General features: G+C 38.0%; 1 protein-coding gene across 1 annotated transcript in view; it reads left to right on the forward strand.

The window, feature by feature from the left end:
* The window catches only part of LOC109205818 (syntaxin-132-like), a 15,660-nt gene extending 6,290 nt beyond the window's left edge, over positions 1–9,370 (forward strand). Inside the window, exons 4-13 of the mRNA XM_019368574.1 lie at positions 342–390; positions 3,425–3,513; positions 3,635–3,708; positions 4,372–4,414; positions 4,498–4,558; positions 4,647–4,672; positions 4,766–4,843; positions 7,514–7,594; positions 8,297–8,362; positions 8,673–9,370. Coding sequence (XP_019224119.1) covers positions 342–390; positions 3,425–3,513; positions 3,635–3,708; positions 4,372–4,414; positions 4,498–4,558; positions 4,647–4,672; positions 4,766–4,843; positions 7,514–7,594; positions 8,297–8,362; positions 8,673–8,846 — 741 coding nt within the window. The 3' untranslated portion in view covers positions 8,847–9,370. The remainder of the gene's footprint in view (positions 1–341; positions 391–3,424; positions 3,514–3,634; positions 3,709–4,371; positions 4,415–4,497; positions 4,559–4,646; positions 4,673–4,765; positions 4,844–7,513; positions 7,595–8,296; positions 8,363–8,672) is intronic.

A 9,599-nucleotide genomic window follows, 5' to 3' on the forward strand; every position in this document is an offset into this window, starting at 1 on the left:
TAGCTTTTTTTTTTTTTAGATAATAAAACGTTGCTTCAAGTGCATATAATGTGATTCCTTTTTCCACATAACGAGCTCTTCCATGTTAGTAATTCACAAAATTCATTCTCTTTGCTTGTACCAAAACCCCTTAAAGGTAGTTGAAAAGGTAATTTCAAGAAGTGTACGCCGACTTAAAGGTTACTTGATGTAAGATATAGGAACATAAGGTACTTACCAAAAGGACAAAAAACAAAGATGTAGGGACCAAAGGAGCTCAGAAGATCCATACATGATCTTAATTGTTTCCTTAAATATTTAAATGCTACGAACCTCAAGATCTTTTCCAATGCTCTTCACAGGATGCTCATGAGGAATCAAAGGCTGTCACAAAAGCTGCTGCTATGAAAGGTAATCTATTTTCTTGTGGTTATACTGCGGTGGCATGTGTTGGAAGAATTTGGTTTGCATGACTGATGAGTTATTCACTCATCGTAGATGCCCTATAAGCTAGTTCAGCTAAGAGGGGAGTAAGAATCTATCCTATGATACCTGAATTGACAGTTGAAATGTTAGAGGTGGTTTAGTTTATAAAGGCTGCATCAAGGTCCACCGATAAAAACATATGAGTATTTTAACTTCATCTAATCCTGGCAGTAAAAGTTTTTCAACTATGTATGAATAGTTCAACTTGTTGATCTTTTTTTTTTTTTTTTTTTTGAGAATGGTTCAACTTGTATAAATGAATACGATAACATATACCAAATATGGACCTACTCCTTCTGCTTCAAAAAGATTGTCACTATTTTCTTATTAGTCTGGTTTGAAAAGATTGACACCTTTCAATATTTCCTTACTAAGAAGCATTTATAGCCACACAAATGCTATGGCAAGTTTCAGACCACAAGATTCAAAAGTTTTACAGCCACACAAATGTTATGACTTATTTAAGACCACATATCTCAAAATTCTTCCCTTCTTTATTAAAGTTTGTGACAAGTCAAACTAAGACAATTTTTTTGAAACGGAGGGAGCACTTCCTTTTGTTTTTCAGTTAGGCAAAGTAGATAATAAATATGAATAAAAAAAATGCAGAGGCTTCTGTTAACATGTTTTTTGGGTTTCCCTACTCAATTATATTTCATCAACTTATTCTCAATTTACATACGTCCCCAAGTGTTTAATCACTTTATTGATGGGAGAATGGTCAAAGTTAAACCAACTAGTTAGTTTTCGCAGAAAGCTATGTTTTGACTGTGCTTTTTTATTAGTCCGAATATGCATATTTTTCTTTTCTTTTGGTTAAACCATCTGGTGTCCAGAATCATTGGCCCGACTAATCCAGCCGCAAAGTACAAGCCTACTATGGGGGGTTTTGGTTCCCCCTACGATAGGGGACTCTGTGCTCATGGTCGAACGTGAGGTTAAGGATGGAGGAACCTTTACCATTCCACCACACCCGTTAGTGATGAATGGATATTTTTTATTTTTCTGAAGAACTATAATAAATATAAGATGTTTAATAAACTAGCTTCTATTAGTTAGACATTACCAATGACAAACATCACGTGCACGAGTTTTGCCTATAGACTTAGAAATGAATGACATATGACAAAGACGAGACAAAAACATATTGGGATGATGACAACGATGATAACTTAAAAAGGTGTAAATAGAATGAGAATTATGATTAGAACGAGCAACATTTTATACATGTGTTCAAGGACTATGGGAAGGAGAAAGGTCCTCTGTAGGAGGAAGGATCTTGTTCTAGGAGGGAATCTGTTAGACCTGATGTAGGCATTGTCAACGATGATAAGTCAAGAGTCGTGGATTTGTGGTAGAACATTTAGGAGAGGTAATATTATCCCCCAAGAAATAGGTAAAACCGCAGATAATCTTCCACCTTGTTGGTCATAGCACCAGTACTTGAACGCTTACTCTTACTGCTCTTCTCAGGTTCACCTCTTTTGGATGCCCTGGTTCTTGTTTGAAGGCATTTGTTTATCACAGAACAAGCCCCCCTAAGTCACTGCCATAGTTGACCCTCTCTTCCAGATCCTTGCTTCTATGAGCCAAATCACTCTCCTCAGGAGTTTTCTCCTTGACTACACCCTCCTCGGCTTTGTTACCCAAACACTCATCCTGAGCAATCTCTTCCACCCCATCTAAAACCCTTGAATCAGTGAATCTGGGACAGAGACCTAACACCTACTCCATTTAAACAACTAAGATAAGGTTTAAGACCGGCATTCCCATCCGCCCTTACGCAGGGCCCCAACTTTAGGGCTAGTTAGGTAAAACCTTATTTACGCAGTTCTTGGATTGATCTTTGAAGGACACAATGGAACTTTCTTCCTTGCGTAGATCTTGAGAGGAAGAAGGTATTAAAAAAGGTAGAGTCTTGAAGAAGGTAGCATGACTGATGTAAGGTATCGATAGAAGCCACGTGCTCAGCAACACTAGCCTTTATGAACCTGTGAATGACTAAAAACAACACATTCGTGAGAAGGATGGGTTGAATTATTTTTCCCGGGGGTTATGTTATTGACAAGGCGTAGCATTTTTGACAGGAGAACTAAACTTCCTATTTGGGCTATGGTTCTGGCCCTAGAGTCTGCCAAATCTTGTATGGGGTGAGATTGGAGGCATTATTCGACCACTAATAAGCTAGAAAACTGGAAAGAACCTCGCTGCCGGAACCTGGGAATTAAGACAACGTGATGCCACACTTATCTCTAGTTGCTGTGTGGCTTCTCATATTGTGCTCGTAAGAAGGGCCCAATTTTTGTGATAATGTTATGCTTTATATGCACAAAGACAAAGACAGCTGGGATAACTTTCACGGCTGTCAACAATTACACAGTGACACTATTTTTTCTCTTAAAGGTCACTGGTTAATGCAAAATGATTAATTTATCACTTAGCTCTGATACCTTGTGAGGAATAAGAGGAGAAAGAATTGAGAGAATGTGTGCAGGCAGATGTCTTACGTTTGGGTCTTTTATAGTTCTATGTTCACGCTCCACAATGCACTTTTATTACATTTTTCGATGGGGAACAATTATATACACTTTCATATATGACATGTCAAGTCTAATCTATTTACACAAGCTATCAACAAAAGTAGTGCTTTGTCCTAATTATAACAACGATATTAACATATTCTAAGAGTGATGAAAGATATAGGTTCTATTTTGTGTTGAAAGATCTATAAGTTATAGCAAATAAGGAGCAGCAACTGAAGGCGGAATAAGTTGCACTGGGTCTTTGAAAAATCATCTTTGTTTGCTTCTCTTACTCATGTTCAAAACGTATTTAAAATTATTTTTAAGTGGGCATTCCTAAGTGATGAGATTGTATATGTCTTCTCTTACTCATGTTCAAAACGTGTTTATAGTTATTTTTTAGTAGGCATTCCTAAGCGATCAGATTGTATATGCAGCAATTAAGCAGCGAATGGAAAAAGATGTTGATGAAGTTAGCAAAGTAGCTCGATTCATCAAATTAAAAATTGAGGAACTTGACAAAGAAGTGAGTAAGATAAGATGCTTTTATCTCGCCTTATCCAAAAAAAAAAAAAAAAAACTTTCATCTCTTAATTCTAGTACTATTGTGTTTTCTTATGGCTATGATCTATTTTCTTACATTGTAGAATCTGGCCAATAGAAGCAAACAAGGATGTGGTAAAGGATCAGCTGTTGACAGATCAAGAACGGCAACAACAGTGTAATTTTGCGTCCTTACATCTCCTTTGTCTACTTAATAGTTGTTTCTTTTCTGATATGGTCACACCTTGATGTTATTTTGACATTCTTTGGTGGGTATCTCTGAATAACTTATTTATATGGATGAACTAGTGGCTGCTGGCATAAAACTATGTATTGGGACAGACAGTGGATTGGTTTAAGGATAGAATTAGATTGTCGCCATGCATTTGTCGGTAAAACTGCATGCTTTGTTATTTTTCTCTTTGAAGTACAGTTATGGCGTACTACTTAAAAGTCTACTTGCTCTATTACTTATACACAATCAAATGTTCTTTCTCTACTTCTTCTTCTTAGCAACATATTCACAGGTTGGCTTTTGCCTTTTTAAGAGTGCATATCTGACTTGTACAAACATCACCTTCTGACTCAAACTACAAAAGTAATGACCAATTTATATGCTCATAAAGTACAAATGTGAGTTCTTAAATGCACACATCTTAAAACACAAAGAAGTCAGTATCTTCCAGTTTGCCATAGTGCTTAATGTGTCAGAAAAAATGAAGCAGAGTAATTATGCCTTTTCTCATGCTTCCCTTCTGTTCCAACAATTCAGATTTTCAGTTATTCGCCTTATTACACATATGGTCAATGAGTGAACTCGGCCTGTTATCTTTGATTGCAGTTCCTTGAAAAAGAAGTTCAAAGATAAAATGTCCGAGTTTCAGGTATGTCAGCTACATTAGGAATGGCTCTTTCTCTTCTGGGGTTTGATTGCTTTTCAGGTTTAGCTGATAAAATATGTTTATAGACATTACGAGAGAACATCCACCAAGAATATCGTGAGGTTGTTGAAAGGCGTGTATACACAGGTGTTAAGAACTCCTAGAATTGAATTTCTGTATCGGTTACTTAAGGATTTTCATAATTGTAACTATTTGCTTTTGGTGTGTATGACAGTGACCGGCAATCGAGCTGATGAAGAGGTGAAGCTATGTAGTGCGTTTGAATTCTTGAAAATGCTAGTAATGCTTTTTGTGCACATCTAATTTTTCCCCTTTATTTTCCACTTCACGCAGACAATTGATCGGTTGATAGAGACTGGGGACAGTGAGCAGATATTCCAGAAAGCTATTCGAGAACAAGGGCGAGGACAGGTATGAACCTACTCAGCTGTTTATACTATCCTTTCCGTTTAGTAGCTTCACAGTGGTGTCCTAGTATTAATTCACATATGACGAAGGATCAAGATATCATGCTTTAACTAGCTTTTTCTAAATGGATTGGGGCATATGGTGGTTATGCTTGTAAAGCTGACCAATCTAGGTTTCCGTTTGAATTTCCTGGGTTATGGTCGATTAGGACCACCCTATACCATCTAGTGCTGTTTGATTTCTGTTCATTTACATATAATCGGATATTTAAGTAGGTTTTCATGAGTAACATCCTTGAGGGCTCTGATGCTTTCTCTCTCTCCCCCTCCCACCAGTTCTTACCATGTCAGCAGTTTATTGATACAGGAATAGTTTGCACAGGTTTAGCAAGAAGGAAAAAAGATTGAGCTGATTGGTAAGACAGGATTGGGGAATAATTTTTTTTGGTTCGGTAATGGAATCAATAACTTCCCAAGGGAAGCCTCTTGCCCCTCAGTTAAGCAGCCGTAATATTTTCTTACCATCAAATAATTCAAATAAAATAATTTCTTACCATCATATCTCTATCAGTACATAGTAACTCTCACACCCCTTGATAGATAAACCATCCCTAAGATATGAAATCTTAAGCACATGGGGTCAGTAATCCAAGGTAATGGGAAGATTGACGATGATGTCACACATCGTATTTGTGCGGGGTGGATGAAAAGGAGGTTCGCATCTGGTGTTTTGTGTGACGAGAATGTGCCACAAAGATTTAAAGGTTAGTTCTACCGAGTGGTGGTTAGACCGACTATGTTGTATGGGGTAGAGTGTTAGCCAGTAAAGAGCTCCCATGTCCAGACGATGCGAGTAGTAGAAATGAGGATGTTGAGATGGATATGTGGGCATACTAGGAGATAATAGATTAAGGTGGGAGTGACCTCCGTGGTGGACAAGATGCGGAAAGCGAGACTGAGATGGTACGGGCATGTGAAGAGGAGGCACATAGATGCCCCGGTGAGTAGGTGTGATAGGATAGCCATGGTGGGCCTGAGGAGAGGTAGAGGTAGGCCAAAGAAGTATTGGAGAGAGGTGATTAGGCAGGATATGACGTTACTGCAGCATACCGAGGACATGACCCTTGATAGGAGGGTGTGGAAGTCGAGAATCAGAGTAGAAGCTTAGTAGTTAGTTGAGCGTTTCTTTGTCCCATACCAATAGTATTAGTAGTATTTCCGTATTTTCTTATTGTTAGATTTCTCTTACTACATCTTGTTTCTTTTGCTTCGGTCATCTTACCATCTTATTTTACTGTTGTTACTGGTTGTTTTGCTTATTTTCTCCTATCCTTGATCCGCGGGTCTATCAGAAACAACCTCTTTACCTAGGTCTGCGTACACACTACCGTCCCCAGACCCCACTTGTGAGATTACACTTAGTTTGTTATTATTGTTTCAATTCCATTTATATTTTCCTTTTCTCTCGAATGCCATGCTGTACTCTCCCTGTGAAAACAAAAGAGAAGAAAATTATTTTTTCCTTCTCACTTGTTGGAATCATCATAAAGGAATAGACTCATTCAAAAACCTTAAAAATAGGATGGATGATTTGACTTTGGTAGAATAAGAAACAAGGAGTGCTTTCCACACTGCTGTAGCATCTTATACTGTCAACCCTTTAGCAAATTTTCTAAGCAGGATAATTTGCCTAGTTGACTAAGGTCTCTTTAACCCTCAGGCTACTATTGCCAGACCAGTGTCATGTGCTTGAAGTAGTATAACAGCAGATTACTAATCAAAAACAGTAATGTAACACATCATAATCGAACCACATTTTCTGCTACATATATGTAAAACTGTTGCTGGGAAAAATATAGGGTTAGAGAGCTAGGCAATTAGTTACAACTGCATGGAGAAGTAGACATCAGATAGCAGTGGGAGGGAGTTATTTGGTTGGTCATCGGTGAGGCTTCAAGACATAGCATTATTTTGGTAATAAGCTAAGTTGCTCCGACACGACAGTTTAGGTGCCGCACCCGTGTCAACATGACACTACTATGGGTGTGGGTATGGGATCCGTACTTGGATTTGGTCAAACAATTTTGGGTACTTTGACCACGACAGACGGAAAAATTCGAGGCGAGATACAATTTGATTCCCAAAATCAGAATCAAAACTAGGGTAAGTTTGAAGAAATAGCATACCTTATCTAGGAAATCAATCATTTACTTATCTACAACTTGAGAATAAAAAAGGAATTCACACTTTACAAGCTATACGTTAGTATTACACATAATTTCTTATAATTTAGAGATACTTTTATATTTTTGAATTATTTTTAGCCGGATCCCCACACCCGTATCATACTAGGATCCGTATCCCTGAATCTTAGAATTTACATCTCGAAGGATCCGACCTCTAGATCCGCACCCGTATCGGACACCCGCGCCCGTATCCGAGCAACTTAGGTAATAAGTCATATTTTGACCACCGGTCTTCATATATAATCAATTTTAACGATAAGCAGTTGCTCTTCCTTGCTGGACACATTTTTTCTTTTTCCCACTTCATTTTTTCGTCTGAATGAAGTTATGCAAACTTTAGCCTTTATCCCTCTTGCTCTGTTATCTAGCAATTTAGTTTCACTAACTACGATGTTAATGTGCCACTTGTCAATGCTACTATTTTGCAGATAATGGATACCCTAGCGGAAATTCAAGAGCGTCATGATGCAGTCAGAGAGCTAGAGAGGAAACTTCTTGAGTTGCATCAGGTATGACAAGTGTCCCCATGATGAGGGACAGAATAACAGCAAAATCTGCTTGAAAATCCCTCATTATCAAGAAAGGGGGGAAAGAGAAGGGACGAGGAACATAGGAAAGTAGAAGAAAAATTAGAGTTATATTTTTGTTCAATTCTGTGGAAAATATAATTAAGTAAAAAAAGGTATACATTCTAAAACAGCTTAAGTTTTTGGATGAGAAGGTTACACAATTCAACGTGGTATTAGAGCAACCCGAGGTCCTGGGTTCAAGTCTCACAGCAATGCATTATTGAAAGGACCACATTGCTTAGCTTTAAAAAGAATCCAGTCTCCACGTAAAGGGCACATGCTGAAGATATAATCAAGTAAATAAAAATGTACCCTCTCTAACAGCTTAAGCTTTTAGATGAGATGGTCACAATTCGACATATTTTATTATATCATCTAATTGTGGACTGAATATGAGTTCAGAGTGCTGAACATGGTCCCTCCTACCATATGTTTCTGATATCATCAATGTTCAGTATAATGTGATTGGTTTAATCACTCCCGGCGAAATAAAATCACTGAAATGAAGGAGTTCCATAATTATCTGGAAGGTGACAGGCATTGTGGGAAGTGATGATGCCATTATGGAATTAGTGCCTGATAGAAAAGAGGAAAAACAGGCAGTGATATCTGGTTTAAAATTCATTATTATCTTTAATGCAGATATTCTTGGATATGGCAGTGTTGGTTGATGCACAAGGGGACATGCTTGATAATATAGAATCTCAGGTACTGAAATTCATTTTCTTGTATGACCCCTACTCTGATACAGATACTTCTTTATTTTCTCTTGCATTTTATATTTTCTCTATCTTTTTGTTTCATTTTCTCATTGCTTGAAAATCCAATTGAAATTCGTTACCTAGTATGACCCTAACCCTGGTACATACTCTTTCTTCTTTTGCATATCTTAAATCTTCTGTATTTTTATTTTCTTTTCCTCATTGCTTGACAATCCAATTAAAATGCATTATCCTTGTATGAATCCTACCCTATGTTTATGTCTTCTTTCCTCATTGCTTGAGAATCCAAATTTCAGGTTTCAGCTGCAGTAGACCATGTGCAATCAGGGAATACTGCTCTACAAAAGGCAAAGTCACTACAAAGGAACTCAAGAAAATGGATGTGCATCGCCATCATCATCCTTCTGATAATCGTTGCAGTCATCGTTGTTGGAGTGCTCAAGCCATGGAATAGCAACAAGGGGGCTTGACTCTTTCGCCCACACAAGCAATGTACAAAATACAACTGCAAGTTAATGAGTTCTATCTCTGCACACACTTGGTCAATTACAGCCTTTTCTCGTTTTGTGCATGCTGAACCTGAAACTGTCTCTACCTCAAAATTTGAGTTAGAAACAGTCACTGGAAATGTGTTATTAATTCTTTACAGATCTGTTTCTGTTTTTGGGTTAGCTGGACTAGGAAGTGGTTAGTGTAACGTCAATCCATACTACACAAACTCATCTCACCATAGCCAAGATAAGTTGCATGGTGGTAGAGAAAGTTTTACCATTTGCAGGTGGTGTCGTTGCAAGTGATTGTGTTGCTTGGTTGTGATGGTCACACAGTGCAAACTCTAGCAAGCTGTGGAAATGTGCTGAGGATCAAGATTCTCATCTCTGTTGTCTTTCATATAAAATTTGTTCTGTGTACTTTGCTTGTCTGTGATGTCATATAAAATATCTTACAATACGTTTGTTCTATTCCATGGACTAAAAAAAGTCATTATGGCTAATTGAGTTGTTGGTACTGCCACCATTTACAAACAACCCCTCATCCCGGTGCTCAGTGTCACATGAATGAGCCTTGCTGACGAACTTATTGTGGTTCAATCCTTACTAGTTTTAATTATGGTTAGTACTGTAGGGATGGCAAGTGGTGTGGGGCGGTGCAGATTCTGCCTTCCCACAAATTTTCAACCTGCCCTTCCCTGAATTTATACCCATACACCCGCCCCGCCAAAT

Source organism: Nicotiana attenuata, chromosome 2 (genome assembly GCF_001879085.1).
Source record: "Nicotiana attenuata strain UT chromosome 2, NIATTr2, whole genome shotgun sequence".
NCBI lineage: Eukaryota > Viridiplantae > Streptophyta > Magnoliopsida > Solanales > Solanaceae > Nicotiana > Nicotiana attenuata.